Source organism: Rhamphochromis sp. 'chilingali' (assembly GCF_963969265.1).
Source record: "Rhamphochromis sp. 'chilingali' genome assembly, chromosome: 11".
Classification (NCBI taxonomy): Eukaryota; Metazoa; Chordata; class Actinopteri; order Cichliformes; family Cichlidae; genus Rhamphochromis; species Rhamphochromis sp. 'chilingali'.
The window spans coordinates 23,343,217-23,359,511 of record NC_137938.1 but is presented as its reverse complement, the minus strand read 5'-3'; the positions used below and the strand labels follow the sequence as shown (position 1 = coordinate 23,359,511).

General features: G+C 42.1%; 1 protein-coding gene across 1 annotated transcript; it reads right to left on the bottom strand.

Moving 5' to 3' along the window:
* Nucleotides 1-13: 13 nt before the first annotated feature.
* On the bottom strand, nucleotides 14-13,231 carry setdb1b (SET domain bifurcated histone lysine methyltransferase 1b). Its single transcript, XM_080896660.1, has 25 exons — nucleotides 13,074-13,231; nucleotides 11,296-11,499; nucleotides 11,017-11,180; nucleotides 10,880-10,923; nucleotides 10,193-10,319; nucleotides 9,942-10,109; nucleotides 9,648-9,849; nucleotides 9,490-9,563; nucleotides 9,196-9,386; nucleotides 8,256-8,385; nucleotides 7,983-8,169; nucleotides 6,520-6,633; nucleotides 6,117-6,420; nucleotides 5,756-6,017; nucleotides 4,710-4,800; nucleotides 4,486-4,602; nucleotides 4,176-4,345; nucleotides 3,867-4,091; nucleotides 3,608-3,778; nucleotides 2,443-2,573; nucleotides 2,253-2,272; nucleotides 2,002-2,120; nucleotides 1,577-1,827; nucleotides 1,389-1,477; nucleotides 14-385 (listed from the first exon to the last, which is right to left on the bottom strand). The coding sequence occupies exons 1-25, from the start codon at nucleotides 13,088-13,090 to the stop codon at nucleotides 268-270; spliced, it is 3,690 nt and encodes a 1,229-aa protein (XP_080752786.1). The 5' UTR covers nucleotides 13,091-13,231; the 3' UTR covers nucleotides 14-267.
* Between the last annotated feature and the right edge of the window lie 3,064 nt (nucleotides 13,232-16,295).

Here is a 16,295-nt window from a genome sequence, read left to right as displayed (position 1 = left end):
AAACGAACAAAAGGTCATAATACAGTTATTTTATTGTGAAGGGTTTGTTTCAATTCAGGACCTTTGGTTAGTTTCACAGAGAGGACATTTTATTGAGATGTAGAGGAACAATAAAATCAAGGCAGTAGTAATAAAATGTAAAATTTGAATTAAAAAACAAAACAAAACACAACTCAAACCCCTCCAAAAAAAGAACAAATAAAAACTCGGGGTACATTGTTGAGAGGGTTCCTTAGTTTAACTACAGGTAATGGAGGTCCCTGTGGATCACAGCAGTCTTCCTCGGCACTCGGTGGAGCCGCAGCAGCAGAGCAGGACCTTACCCTCCACGCTGCCCACCTCGTAGTTATAGTCCCAGGTCAGCTCTGTGCCGGCCCGGATCCTCCTGCACGACGACACAAACGGTGATGTCAGTGCAAGAACAAAACGTTAAGATGTTGTTAGGTACATATTCATTAACGCAAATGTCTAATCAGCCAATCACATGGCAGCAACTCAATTCATTTAGGCTTGTAGATACAGTTGAGACAACATGCTGATGTTCAGACTGAGCATGGCACGGTTCTTGTTGCCAGCTGTGTTGGTTTGAGTGTTTCAGAAACTGCTGATCTTCTGAGTCATCAGATATTGATCTATTAGAGAAACTGTGTGATGCTATCATGTCAATATGGACCAGAATCTCTGAGGAATGTCTCCAGCATCTCGTTGTCATGAAGAATTAAAGCTGTTTTGAAGGGCAAAAGGGCAGAGCAACCTGCCCTTTTACCTTACAAAGGGCAAAGGGGAGCAAGGTGAAGTGGCCAGATGAGTCTTCATTGTACGTTCTAGCCTTGAAACTAATAGTGAGAGTGGTCGACTGCTTGTTACAGAGTTCCCAGTCTAATGCCTCTCTCTTTCCCTGCACACACTGAGCCACAAGTGCTGTTTAGGCAGGTGGCATAAATCCAGTCCATTGCTGATAGGAACACCTTTCCGCAACTGTAAAACTATTCCTGTATGATCCGATGGCAGGCCTAACAATGACACAGCAGCGCCACCCTAAGGTTGCATTCACACAGAAAACAACACAGCATCTGTTTTTCCACTCAAAACTCCAGCCTGTTTAACAGAAAGCAAACATTCAGAGTAGTGCAGTCTCAGTGTTAGACATGATTAAATAATATAATTAATAAAAAAAACTCATCAAGATAGTTATGGATGATGGCCTCTCGCCCTGTAAGAGAGAAATCCCCTAAAATAAAACGGCACATATGTTGAACTTTACTCAACTTTAAACACACCTTCCTGTCAGTTTATTTGTAAGGATAAAGACAAGAATTCTACTGTTTTGCAGGCATGTTCAAGTACAGAAAATCTTGGATAATCTTTTCCTCTGTTTCAAAACTCACTTGCTGGCAAAGAAGGCAACCCAGGGAAACCTCAAGTCATGCGTGTCTACAAACACATTCTGGACGAAAAGGTTCGGACTGCAGCTGTGCTGTAACACAAACAGAGAGCAGAGGTGACGACGTCAGAGGAAAGTAATCAGAGCGGCGCTCAAGTAACATAAAACGATCACACAGCAGCAGATTCATACGTTGAGATAACGTCCGAGGTTTCCTTCCAACTTGGCATCAATGATGTAACAGGACTCTTCCCCATCAAAGAACTGGCGGGTGTTTTTAGTGGGAGTGTTGTCTCCGCCTCCTCCCGTCTGCCCCTGCTGTCCTCCTTTACCTCCTCCCGGCCCTCCACCTCCAGGCACGCCTGTTTTTACCATCATCCCGTGGCTGTTTTTCAGGGCGATGCCACGAGTAGATTTCACAGCCACCTGCTTTTTAGTCACACCTGATCCAGATGTAAGAAAAGAGAAAACCAGTGGAAAGTTACGATAAGTGTGATGACAAACAAAAGCAATTCAAGCTAAGATAAATCTTTACTGTCATTGTACAGATCAGAGTGCTACATCTGATAATGCGTTAAGACCAGTTAAAACAATGAAACCGACAACCGACTCTTTACCTGGCGTTGCTTTCTCTTTGTCCTTGTTGTCATCGGATCCTGAGCTGATGGTCTGAACATCGTCACTGTCAGACAAAGTCATCACATCCTGCTTCTTCACCACTTCAGGCTTCACTGGACTGCAAGAGATAAAAAATGAAAGTCATCTCAACAGAAATGCTTTCCAGCAAAATGAGCTCAAGCACAAACGTGTGGAAGCAAACACGGTCTAAACACCAGTGTAAGCATGTTAGTGTGAAATCCAAACAAACCTCTTGTTATCTCCAGGTTCCTACGAAGAAAATAGAAAAGGAAGGGTTATTAATAATCACGCAACATGTTCATGAAGAAAAAGAGCCACCTTTTACCATTCAGCCTTTTCCTGTACTAAGATGAAAGTAGGACTACAGCTTTATTTCTGTGTATTCTGTATATTTCCAACATTACGTTGTCTTTAATAACCTTTTTAAGCCCCTGGCTCGTTAGCCAGGAAGCCACTTTGCTTTTTCCCGTCTCCTCTGGCATAGATGGTGGCTTGTCATCATCTGTTCCTCTGGCTGAGATGCTCATTCCATCTTTACTATCTTGACTCCCTGAGGCAGAGGAGGAGAGAGACAAGTGTAAAAATATAACACAGAAATCTTTCTGACAGAATTAATGAGGAAACACTGCAGGAAGTGAGGCCGAAAAGCTTAAATGTGTTTCATACAATCCGTACAAAGGTCGTCCCTAACTCCCACTGTGTGGGACACTTCCCACTTAACCAAAACTACACTCACATACACTATAATGCCAAAAGTATTCAAACAGTCATCCAAATCTTTGAAGTAAGGTGCACCAATCACTTTCATGACCACAGATGTGTAAAATCAAACACCTAGGCATGCAGACTGCTTCTCGGAATATTTGTGGGTCGCTCTCCTGAGCTCACTGAATTCCAGCGTGGTACTGTGATAAGATGATACCTTTACAAGTCCGCTCATGAAATTTTCTCACAACTAAATATTCCACAGTCGCTTGTTAGTGGATTTATAGCAAAGCGGAAGTGATTGGGAATGACAGCAACACAGAGCGGGGTCAGCGAATGCTGAAATTCTTAGTCCGCAGAGGTCCGCAACTTTCTCCACAGTCAGTCACTACAGACCTCCAAACTTCATGTGGCCTTCAGGTTCGCTCAAGAACAGTTCGTAGAGAGCTTTATGGACGGGTTTCCATGGCCCGAGCAGCCGCATTAAAGCCTTACGTCATATCCATGGGAATACAACACAGAAATCTTTCTGACAGAATTAATGAGGAAACACTGCAGGAAGTGAGGCCGAAAAGGCCTCACTTCCAACATTAAAATATTAAATCCTATAGATTAGGTATTGGACGTCCCTCAAGCTCATGTGTGCGGCAGAAGAGTGAATACTTTTGCCAGTATAGTGTATGCATTATAAGAATAACATAAGAAAACATTGTTGATTACTCCATCTCTAAGAAAAAAAAAAAAGACCCAAAACATAAAAAGCATTAAGTCACTGACAAATCTTCATAACGAAGCACACATACACAAACTCCTCATCTATCTAATGTGAACTGTCCTTTGTGTGAAACCCGTTACACTACAAAGATGCAGCTGGCTCACCTTCCTTGTTGCCTTTGACCTGCCCACGTGTGGTGTAACTCCTCCACACCGAGCTGGAGCTGTAGTAGCTGTCCTTCACAAACGTGTCATCTGAACTGTCGCTTTCATCTTCACTCTTAGACTCTTTGTCCTCATCCTCATTGCTGTCGCCTGATGAGCTCGAGCTTTGGGCTGTAAGAAAAAAAGAAATGTGAGAAATTATATGGAGAATAAGAAGCTCAACACCGCTTTGATCTCTCGTGTTTGGATTTAGACTTACTCTTCTTAGCTGGTCGCCCCACAGGGTTAGCTGACACTAAAGCAGAGGGCTGGATTTTTATCCTGGATACGTCCACGCCGCTTCCCTCGCTGTCTGAACAGTGAGCCTCGCTCTCATAGCCCTCCTTAAAGTTCTCCACACTCTCTATGTGGTCCAGGTTAGCAAAATACTCATCACCCATCTCAAGACCTTCTTTGTCAGCAAAGTCATCTGTCAGGATTTTACCTGGTGAAGCGGCAGGAAAAAAGGCAAATAATTAAGTCCTCTTGCAATAAAGTCATCACCTGAATTTAAAGTACGCTGCCTCACCAGCATAAATGCACACAAATGAGCCTTTAGCTACATCATCCAGACATCTGATTCCCCAGCCTTTGTTCTGGGTCTTGAAGAGTTGGAGACGGACCTGCAGGCCGTGCTGCACCAGCCGGTTGGTGCACATCTGAGCGTTACATTTGCATCTTTTATTACACTCATAGATCCTGAGAGAGAGAACGGGTAACAAGAAGAAAGAAGAGATAAGTGCCTCTGAAGAAAGACGGCCCAATAAACTCAACAGTAATTATGGTCTCGTGAGGTACTAAGGGGAATGAGGGTTCAGTATTGTTGTTCAGTGTCTCACCCTGTGGGCAGGCACTCCTCCAATCGTTTGTACGAATATCCTGCGTTTGGGTTGATCTGTCCCCCCGGTGTACAACCTGTAGCCTGAAGGGTCAGCTGGTGGCAGGAGCATTTGGATCTGTAATTATGTGATAACAGGTATTAAAACTCAAAGACACATCCTCAGAGCTCTAGAAGTGGGAAAAATATGAAAAAGAGAAAGAAAGAAAAAGCTGCTTCACTAACTTGTCCTGACAGCCGTCGGTGCAATCGCAGCCGACAAGGAAGTCTGCACTGGTGTTGATAAACACGCCATCTTCAGGAATACGCTCTTTACCTTAAAGAGAGGACAACATGATCTATTAGCCTGTCATTACAAAGTAACTTTGCATTAATGTGGTGTCGGAGTCATTTTTAAAAATGAATTTTCACATTAACAGTACTCTTCACATTAAGTCTTAGTATGAGCTGCTGAGTTATTGACTTCAAAAGAAAATCACAGTCGAAAAAGTGAACATCACATCATATAATATCACAAGAAATCATAAAGTTTTCCTAAAGGGTTTTTATCCACATATTATGCATAATTTATTCATTTTTTGTTAACCTGTAGTGTATTTCACATCGTGGTTCACTTTTTTGTGAAAAACTTAACACAACAGATGAATCAATAGCGACTAGAACCACCTTTATCAGCAATAACTTGTTGCTTCTTGTTTTTCTATGACGTCATCTGTCCCTGACATCTATGTGGAAGAATTTTGGCCCACTCATGTTTCCAGTATTGCTTCAGTTCTTTGAGGTTTGCCTGTATTTCACTGCGACACAGCATCACTGCTTGTTGTTTTTCTTTTTCAGCCATTCTGTTGCAGATTTGTTCCTGTACTTGGGATCATCTGCATCAGAACAGTGATAGCCTTTTTGCTCTTACCTCCTATGGGAGCAGTAAGTGCATACTTAAGTTTTCATACGACACTATGCATTCTGTGAAAACTTGTGCTTTACTCGACTTAGATTTTCAGTAACCCTGTTAACAGTATACTGTAATGAGAATGTAGGGTGTCATAATGAATGAAAATTGATGTTATAACCAAGTTAAAAAATGACTTTGTTGGTGTTGTGTCTTGGCTCATATGTCATCATCTCATATGTACACCTACTACTTTCCAAGACCACTGAAAATGCTCTGTTAGTTGCCATTTAAAACAAAGATTTGTCCTTAAACCCAAAATCCCACCCTCAACAGAAAAACAGTCTCTGTCCCTTTATTATGATTTCAGTGTTGTTCTTACTGTAAGTTACTTCAGGAGCAGAGCTGTTATCAATCTCATTGACACAGGAAAGTGGAATATCCTCCTTTCCTGCCGTGATGTCTGGAATGTAATAAAAGGGCCTTTGTGGCTGGAAGGGACGATCGACGAGCACGTAGGGGTCCAGGCAAAACATCTCTAAGAATATAAAGTCACAGTTCGTCTGGAAGAGGTACTGCTGGATCTCGGCCATGTTACGCAAGCAAAGTCCACACGGAGCCTTGTAGATGACGTGGAAAGACATCTGAGGAGTGGACATGCAAAAGGTAAGGGTTACCTATAAATACAAAAAAAAAAAGAAATACATTTGAAAGTCGTCAATCATGTTGATGTTCCTTATCACCTTGCGGTTGACTTTGCGCCGTCCTGTCATGCGTCTGAAGTCATACAGCAAAGGTGTGAGGAGCGGGTTCTTCCCTCTGTGCATGCTTGTTGTTGCGGGCCGGACGCGCTTCAGACAGGCAGGCTGACATGTGTGCGCCAGATAGAAGATGCGGTCGGTCGGGGCGCGATACGCCGGCTGGTGTGGGACCTGGGCCACTGCGTGGGGAATAGCAGCAGGGACTGTAGTCAGCGGGGTCATTTGTCTCTGATACGTTTGTGTGAACGTGGGCGCCACAGGGTTTGGGGCATTCAGCGCTCTTCCGCTGTGGATTGACAGGCAAACAGGGAAAAGACAGAGAGTGAAGTTAATGCTTTCTGTGCTGAAAAACATGGCTAGTTTAATGAACACAAGGTGAACTCACCCTGAGAGGTTGCTGTTAGTGGATGTAAGAGACTGCGTGACTTTAGAGGCATGTGTGCCGCCCACCCCAGGAACAAATGGAGAAGTACTCTTTCGGGCCATCTGATGTTTATTCCTTCAAGTCAGTGAACAGGGGGAAAAATGCACAAATAGTCAGTTAAAGGAAAAAACAATCCAACCCCTCTGCATTTCTATACTTTGATTCTTAATATTAGCTGCTTCTTAAGGGATGATGTTTAAAGGTTCAGATGAGTTACACGGGCAGAGCTGTGTAACTCATCTGAACCTTTAAACATCATCCCTTAATAAGCAGCTAGCCCATCTAGGTTAAGCCATCACAGTTCACAGGTTACTGGCTGTAAAACGATTAAAGTGACCTGGATAGGTGAAAATTCATTAGGCATTCAATGTGTTTTACTAACAAGTTTTAATAAAATCTGATCAATATTTTAGGAGGAGAAGCAATTCTTGGGAGTTTGCATATGCTCATCAGTCCTTCAGCTGTTCTTTAGGTCAATTTATTTGCTGCAAACTTTTAAACCTTTATCTTTCACTTTAAAACTCCAGACTCATGATGTCCCAACACGTATTCGAACATAGCTGACCAGACAGCGATTGCTCTATGATGTTTGGTATGGAGATGTGAGGGCAGATTTACGAGAAATTTAATTACAAAAAAAGCACAACTTTTATAAATTATCTGTAAAACTAACCACACCTACAAGCGCAATTTGGGGATTGTGTTTGCCATTTTACCCCCTTTAGTAAATTTGGCCCATGGAGAATAAAATTAGGGTCATTATTTTTTGTAGGAAATGATTCAAATAATGTAAAATAATAATAATAATAACAATAACTACTATCCTTATATTATGGTAGTCATTTAAATGGTGGTATCTTGGACTCTCTTGGGTTCATTATATCTGTTTTCTAGTTTTTCTTTCCACCCTATCTCTGGGAGGAAACCCACACAGAAAGACACCGACCAATCAGGAGGCTCAAACCACAAACCTTGTTGACATGATGTGACAGTACCACCTCGCCCACCTGCTGATAATCCTGTTAATCTAAAAAGATTTGTGTTCTCTTTTGAGCTCAAGTACAAATACATAAATCTAATCCCATGCTGACTAAGGAAGCGAGTCACACCATGTAACAATCCCACCCACACATTTCTTTTCATTTAGAAACATGTCACATCATGTTGGTGAAATAAAAACCTCATTAAAATCTGCAACATTGCAATCAGCAAATAAAACGCTTTGTAAAATATTATAAATCTAATAAAATGGAATTGTTATCTCACATGAATTAAGAGTTTCTCGGCTTCTTATTATACGTTTTACTTACTTTACAAGATTCTTGTTTTAATTCAAACTGGCATGAAGCTCCAACTCTAAATTTCCCTCAACTTTTACTTTTTTTGAGCCGAATAAAGCCGACATGTTTATAAGCATCACTCACTGTGGCAGAGGCTGTGGAGGAAGCGCGGGCTGAGGGCTTTGTTGAGGTTGCAGCGGCTGTGGGCGCTGCTGAAGCTGTGCTGTTGGTGAACTCTGGCTGGTCGAGGGCTGCGGCGCTTTGACCGGAGACGCTCCAACATGCCCGTCACTGGTGTACTGAACTACTGGGCCTTTGCTCCTCAACGCCCCTGCAGACAGAAAAACGGAACAAGTCAAATTAGAAAGAAGCACAAACAGAAAATCGCAAGTGAGTGGTGAACGCTTGGGTTTTTACCCATGTTAGGTCTTGTCCTCTGCTGGCCAGCTAGCTTCTTCTCCTGGGTGTTGGCTGTGGTCATCTTCAGATTGAACATCGGCTCCAGCCTGGTGGAGCCTCTGTAGATCCACTCACTCCTCTTATCATCCTGTCAACAGCGGGCAACACAGACAGTTTAGCCTCCCAGCTGCTAAGGTGTCTGGTGACTTTTTAATCAAGGACTCAAACGGTGTAGTTTTCATTTGTAAATCCATAAGGAGGCGTGCCATGATACACCTCTATTCACAATAATGGCAATAATTAATTTGTAATTATTAGCAAATGTCATTTTTATCATCGTTTACATGTTGAAAGGTTGAATGCCGTATGCAGCTGAAGAAAAAAGAAGCCGACTGCCTCACGGACTAAGCTGAACTTTAGTCAAAATTAAATTGAAAGTAGTGTGCGTTTTAGGCTGATGCATTTTATCTAGTAGCAAAGTTTTAATTAGAAGAATTCAAACTCAAATATTTCACTGCAGAGTAATTAAATGGGGGATTTAACCATTTATCCCTTTTATTAATCTGATCTTATCTTATACATCATTACATTTTGCAAGTCCATGCAGATTTGTTTTGGCCAAATATTGCTCATAAATGGCTCTTTGGAGAAAACTCTCCGCTATCATAGAATTAGGCCTGTGCCAGCCTATATTGCTCTGGCAAGTATGATTTACAGGCGACTTTGCACTATGCACAAGCAAACATCCTCTTAGGTAAATTAAGTAGGGTAGTAAAGTATATAGATTTTTTAATGCAGAGATGGGTCATTGCAAGTGAGATGTGAGAGAATTTGGATGCATTTGTTTTTTTTATCTAGTTTCTGTGCTGTGTGACTTATTGTTTCCATTGACTACGAGTCAGGAATAAAGATTGATTGATCATTGACTAAATCAGTGCTATTTATAGTGCAAACATACCAAGAAGAGGATCTTCACCAAGCTGCCATCCACCTCCTCCACTTTGCTCTTCCACCACGTTCCCTCCCACTCTGTCTTGATTATCTGGCCAACCTTTAGGAGAACCATTGGCCTGCTGGGATATGCAGTTATGTATTCCTCGATAAAATCTCGACATGATGCATCCTCTATGTCCTCCCAAGTATGCCTTACTGTAAAAACCAGAACAAAAACTCTTAAAAATCAAATATTCCAGTAAGTGCTACTTATTTTCTCTTTTAGATAAACAAAAAAATTTGAGAGAAGGGCTCTTACATGGTCGGCAAACTGGGTAGAGCTCAGGCAGCGTCACATATGAAGCATACCCATCATCAAAGAAGATCAGAAACCTGAAACATGTGCAAAGGCCTTTATAAAGAAACCCAGGCAATCAGCACCCCACAGCTCTTCAGATTTTTGACCATCTAACCCACCTCATGCGGTTCTTGTTGTTGGGCATCTCTGCTACTATTCCAGCATAGAGCCACACCAGGTTTCCATCCTTATACTTGGCGACTACACGAGCACCAACGTACAGACTCTCCAGGGTGGGGTTATAGTCAAAAGCCACATGATTTCCAGACAGCAGACTCTTGCCTTTATCAAACTTGACTTTATACTTGAATGTACCATTTCCTGAAGACAGACAGAGGGTGTGGAGCATTAAAGACAAAGCAGACACAGCCCATGGAGTAAGAACCTGGCAGAAAAGGAAAATGATAACACACCAACTGGGTTGATAGCAACGAGGGTGCCTTTGTGCCACGTCTTGGTGCGCTTCTTTCCCAGAATGCTCATCCAGATTCTGAGCTCATCTTCTGGCATTTTGGGGTTTGGTTGGCCTGCAGACTGAGATGCTTGAGATATAAACACGGCAGGTGGTGAGCTGTGGCTACCTAAAGGGCAGAAGAGCAAAACACATTAGAATCAGTATTTCAACAAAAGCCTGAAGAACGCAGCAGCACTTCAGTGTGTTTACCTGACTGAGTTGAGGGCGGTACTGGGGAACGGAGCAATGCCGCACTGAGTGGTGGCTTGCTGACCATTTGGACCAATTTCTGCACCTGCTGGGAGGTTTTCTGCAGCACTGTGGAAGTTTCCTTTACCTGGCATTAGAAATAAAAAAGACACTTTAGCTTAAAATGGGGCTTTGGGGGATGGTGCGTGTGAGCACGACTGGTAATGTCTATTGAAGGAAAAGTTTTTTTCTTGTCAGTTTGATAAACAAAAATGTATTTTAAGTCTGGCTAAAACTCCACTTAATATGTGGAACTATATTTTTTTTAACCACTGTCCAGGTGATTTTCTTTTCCCAAAGTTGTTCACATGCAGGAAAATCTCTGGTCCTGTCCGAGGTGTACTCTACCTCTTGCCTAATAACAGATCAGACAGGCTGTCCTAGAAGCTCTTTTTCTAGTTATAAAATAAAAAATTAGTGACAAGCTATGAAGGAAATTGTTTCGGTTAATCTGGATTAAATCCAGCAAGAGAGACAGTGTTTTGCTTTTCTCAGAGGCTTTATTGGTCACGTCCACCAATCCATTTGTTAGATGTCAGGAAAAACTGAACCAGCTAAGAGCTATCAATCAGCAAAATGAAAATAATTCAACCGATCAACTCTCCTCAAACAGACAGATATAACAGATCAATACAGCAATGCTCTCACCACTGGATCTTTGACTGGAGTTAGAGGCTTCTTCGGCGGAACCACTGAAAATGAAGGATGGAAGAAAAACAAATAATTATTAGGCATAATCACTCCATTACATACATGCATATTCATAACTAAACAGCCCGACTTACAACAGCCAACAGCAATAACGTCATCGTCGTCGTCATCGTCTATCTCGATGACTTCAGAGGACAACATGGCTCCGCCTCCCTCGTCCTCCGAGCTGCTCTCTCGGTAGACGAGGCCGTTCTTTCGGTAAGTTGCCTTCACCAGTTTCTCACACTCCAGTACAGACCTGAGGAAGAGGAGGGAGGAAAGAAGTGAGCGGAAAGTGTAGAAGAGTTCGTTTGTAGACCAATAAAGACACAGCGTTTGATGAAAATAAAAGAAATATCTTAATTCCCGCTCACTGGTTGGCATCACAGAGAAGCTTCTCTGTCCGAGCCTCCTCCTCCTCTTTCTGCTCCACCCATTCCTTCAGTTCTGACAACTGAGTCTTTTTCTTCTGCACAATCTCGCTCTTCTCCACAGCTTCTTCAATCCATTTCTTCAGCTCGTCCAAAGAAACACCCAACTCTTCCTCCAGACTGGAGTCCCAGCCGTCCACCTCCATTCTGAGAAAGGAGCACAGAAACATGTCGGTGTGTATTTATTACTCCTTCTTCCAAAGATTCCTTTACATTTGCCCGTTAACGTTCTCTCGCACACAACGTAGGATTTTTCAAGACTGACATTGATATTTGGTGATAAAAACTAGAATATTCTGATATTTCAGCTGATATGTTGCTTTTTTTCTTTCAGACACATGACACATAACAAATACTGAGGAAATTCGCTTATGTGTAGTTAATCATTTACTTGTGCAACAAAAATTGAGTTTCCATATGTAACTATTACATTACTGAGTTTGTAATGTGCTGTTTTTCATGATCACGCCTATAAAGTACCACATTTATCACATCAACACACACACAAACAGTAACCACCAGTGCATCTCTGATCCTCCGTCTCTATCAGCACTCAGGTGCTCTTTGAGGCGAGTCCAGCTGTGCCTGGGAAATTTGTGTCAACCAAACAGTAATACTGTAACTGCACAGAAAGTCATGAATGAAATTTAAATTCACTGTGTTACTACACACCAAAGGCCCTGACTGACACCTTAAACTTGATACAGAAGAGAATAACACTGTGAGGAGGTGAAACTGATCATCCTCTTGTGTGGAGAAAACCACATACACACAAACTGTCAAGAGGAACTACTCCAACAGTCAACACGGTACCGAGGAAGTTAAAGAGACACCTGGAAACCTGAGATCCTTCTGAGAGAAACTTTGCCTACTGTAAAGTGTTGGCTCCAATTCAGACTGACCAGGAAAGTTTGTTGGATTGTGAGGAAGTGTCTGATAAGGATACACATGTAAGCTATAAGCTAATGGAGCTGAAATCACAGCCAAAGCTCATAACTCCAGGTAACATAAATGCTGTTTTCTGCAGATATGAGCTGGTGTGCATGCTTGTGCAGTGCATGTTTGCAGCATTCGCTTCACCTTAGCATACAGAAGCCTACATGTTCCTCTGTGGCGAAGACAGAACAATTAAAAACATCAGCGAGAAGCAAATTTTAAAACTGATTTGACGGTGCAGTTGATGCTGGGCATGCTCACATGAGTTGAAAATGCGACTATAACATGTCACGGCTGGCTTTGTTTATATGCTACTTCAAATTAGAACCTACTGTTCGGATAAAAGCAGCAAAGAAAGAAGCAGTCTGTAGTAATAGCACATGTAATTATTTTAAAGTTAAATGTTTAATCGCCAGTTTAAATGATTATACAGCAGCTGCATAAGTGAATACACTAAGCTGCTACTGGATAGCATGCAGGGAGATGCACTGAATTAAAAATCCACTTAAATGATTTCAATTATTTCCAGTTTTACCCTAGCCTTGCTGCTGACCGTCAAAACTGCATTTGCGTTTTATTCAGTTGCAGAGGAGCTGAGAGAAGCCACACAAGAGCAGGACACACGGGAGCGCAGGCTAGCTCGTTAGCCTAGCATAGAAAATGTCTCATCTGCTGAATAAGTGAAGCCTGCGACTGGAAAAACCAACAAACTTGCGTGCCGTGAAGCTGCAGTCAAAGAAACGCCTGCGCCTACGTGTAAAATTTCTCTCAGAAACAGGACTCACCCTTCAACGGTTTCCATCCTCTTGGCTCGCAAATATTTGGCTAACTAGCCAATGCTACCGGCTAGCTACAATGGGGAGTGCATGCTTTGTTTGTCAGGGAAACCGAGGTAGGCGGTGTTAGCTCGCTTGATACGTTCGGGTCAAACCCGCCCAAACGGGTTACCCAGGTTTAAGAAAAGTGCAGTCCGGCACACGGGACGCAGAGAGATATCCCTCCTCCAAGATCCCATAAAAATATGAAACAAAGAACGGATTTATTTAGGACAACAGTTATATTTTCAATCGTTGCCTGGTTTTTGTGTTTCTCTTTACATAAATACAGACATTTCCATCATGAATATATACTGAATAGGGCACGAAATTGACCAGAAACTACGAAAATGAAGGGTCACTGAGTTGAAATTTCCTGGGGAGGACCACAAAACTCCCAGAGGCCTTCTTTTCATCATGATAAAAAAAAAAAATCTGCTCCAAAAGTCCTAAAACAAACAAACAAAAAATCAAGCCATTGTAACGTTTTTATTTAATGAATAAAATTGCATCATCGTTTTAGTATAAGTGCAGTCAAGCTTTACAAACACTGCATGTGTGATTCAGCTAACTGTGTGAATGTGCACAGAAATTGCTTTAGACAACGATCTCATGGAGTGTTTCCATGCAGGAACTTTGAAATGTTTTAATTACGTCAGGTCACTTTATTAGGTATGCTGGTTAGACTGCTAAATAACCCAGATATCACACAATAATATGGTCAAGATGCAGAAGTTCAAACTGAGCATCAAATGGAGAAGAAAGGTCACAACATGAAAGCATGTGTTCTATCAACAGTGTAGGCTGCCGCTGGTGGTGTAATGGGGTGGGGGATATTTTCTTGGCACACTTTGTGCCCCTTAGTATTAACGGAGCATAGTTTGTATACCACAGCCTACCTGGGTCTTGCCAATTCCTTTGTGACTGCAGTATACCCAATTTTCCAATGGCTGTTTCCAGCAGGATAACACACCATATCACAAAGTTGACAGTGAGTTCACTGCACTCAAATGACTCAAATAGTCACCAGATCTCAGTCCAATAGAGATGTGATGAAATGGGAGACTCGCCTCATTGATTTGCAGTAAACAAATCTGGATCAGCAGCAACTGTGCGATGCTATCACATTAATATGGATAAAAATTTAGAGTAATGTTTCCAGCACCTTGTTGAATCTATGCCATGAAAAATTAAGGTAGATCTGAAGACAAAAGAGGGTCCAACCCAACCCAGTAGTAGCAAGGTGTACCTAATAAGGTGTCTGGTGAGTGCAAAGCAATTATATAATTAACTTTGGACTGTTAGAATGAGTTAGTCTCTCCTGACAGGATCACTGGGTGTGAATTCCTGTATTTGAAAGAGTGGCTGGAAGCGGCAAAGCATCACTGTAACACAAACTAAACGAAAGGAAACAAAAACAATAAACTTGTGAAAAATATTAAAAACCTAGAATTTTAAAGGTTGGCTTTAACAGATTGTGAAGTCAGTTTGTGAAATACATCCGGAAGGCTATGTGAGCTGAATATTCACATCATGTTTATTATAAAAACCACTGTGGACAAAGAGAAGCTTTTCAGTTTTTCTTCCACATAGACACCATCATCGACTTACTGACACCTGCTACAAGCTAACTTACTTCCACAATTTCTTCAATAATAAGTCGTTTGCACGAGAGTTTGCGCAAACAGCTCAAAAACATCGTGTGGCAGAATTTGGGGAATGAACTGAACATCTGTTTTGCATTGAGAACATCTGCGCTCTATTATCGTGGAAGGGAGGGGATTTGCTTTTGTTGCAATTAAGCAGCTTTTCACAGTGTACTTTCTGGTACAATGAACAGATTCCACTTCATTCTTAAGAATCACCCGAGACTTATTGAACTGTTTTCCCCCCTCATAATTTGTCCTAGCATTAAAAAGCTATGAGATATTTACAGAAACATGTGGGGCACTAATGCATGTTTCAACAAATCACATTATGAAACATGTTCTACATTTTAGATGGACGCTTACATGATTAGAAGGTGCAGATGCTGTTGGCATAAGTCTATCCTGCTGCCGTAGGGTAGAAGCTTTATAAAAGTTCAAAGAGGGTCTCAAACCGCTCAGCCCCCTCACTCATTCACAAAAAATGCCTGAAAATATTCTGTGGCATGTAGGATTTTATTTCTGTTATCCCATCTGTACAGCTTGAACTGGTCTCTGGTCTCCATCACTCCTCCGTTTCCTCCTCCTGGTATGTCGTTTCAGAGATTGCGCTGTAAGGGTCCAGCACCATCTGAGCACAGCGGATGATGGTCACCAACAAGAAAAAGCAGAGGAGGAAGAAGAAGAAGAGGGCAAACCCGAGATCTACATCCACATCCAGCCTGGCCACAGGGAGGGCTGGAGGGTCCATGTTGAAATATCCAAATAAATCCAAAGTTTATCTGCTTCACAGTTCTCTTCTCATCTGTTGGCTTCGATAAAAGTGCCTCCTTCAGTTCGTCACGTATCATCCAACTCTTCTTCTGTCTTGGCTGATTTTCCTCTCTGCGCTGACACCTAACGTCCTTGTCCCGAAGATAAGATTTACTGATGGACACACGGAGCTCCATTTGGCTACCGTGTCCTCTATGCATAGTTAATAAGGAGTTTGGTAACAATCAGGCCGTTCCTGAGATTAGGACACCCAGGCATCTCTTTAGGACATGAGGCCTTTACAGGAGATTACACCCGCGTAGGATCTCAGTTCTCAGCGCAAGGTGTAGATAGATGACAACAAGGAAGAAATTGTGGCTGTACACAGTTTTGTTTTGTTTTCTTTTAATCTTGCTCAAGTGAAGTGAGCAGATTGAAATCCTCCAATCTGCTGTGCCACGTGCCCCTGCACAGCAGCATGACGTTTGGGCCACTTTATGGCCTGAAAGAGGCAGAAAGATGAGAGCACAAGATGGTCAAGATGGTCAAGAAAAGGGAGGGAAAAAAGGGTTGAGGAGGAGAAAGAGGATATGATGCCTTAGTGGCAATCCACTTGAGAGGGTTTGGAATTTGATCCTGACCAAAAAAAATGCAGATTGCTTGTATTCTGATGCCACTAACAGACACACAAACACACAACGAGTAAAGTGACTCTACGTAAATAGCAGCGAATCCAACTAAAAAGTCTGATGAGGAGGTGAATTTGTTGAAACGATACTGGAAAAACAAGATT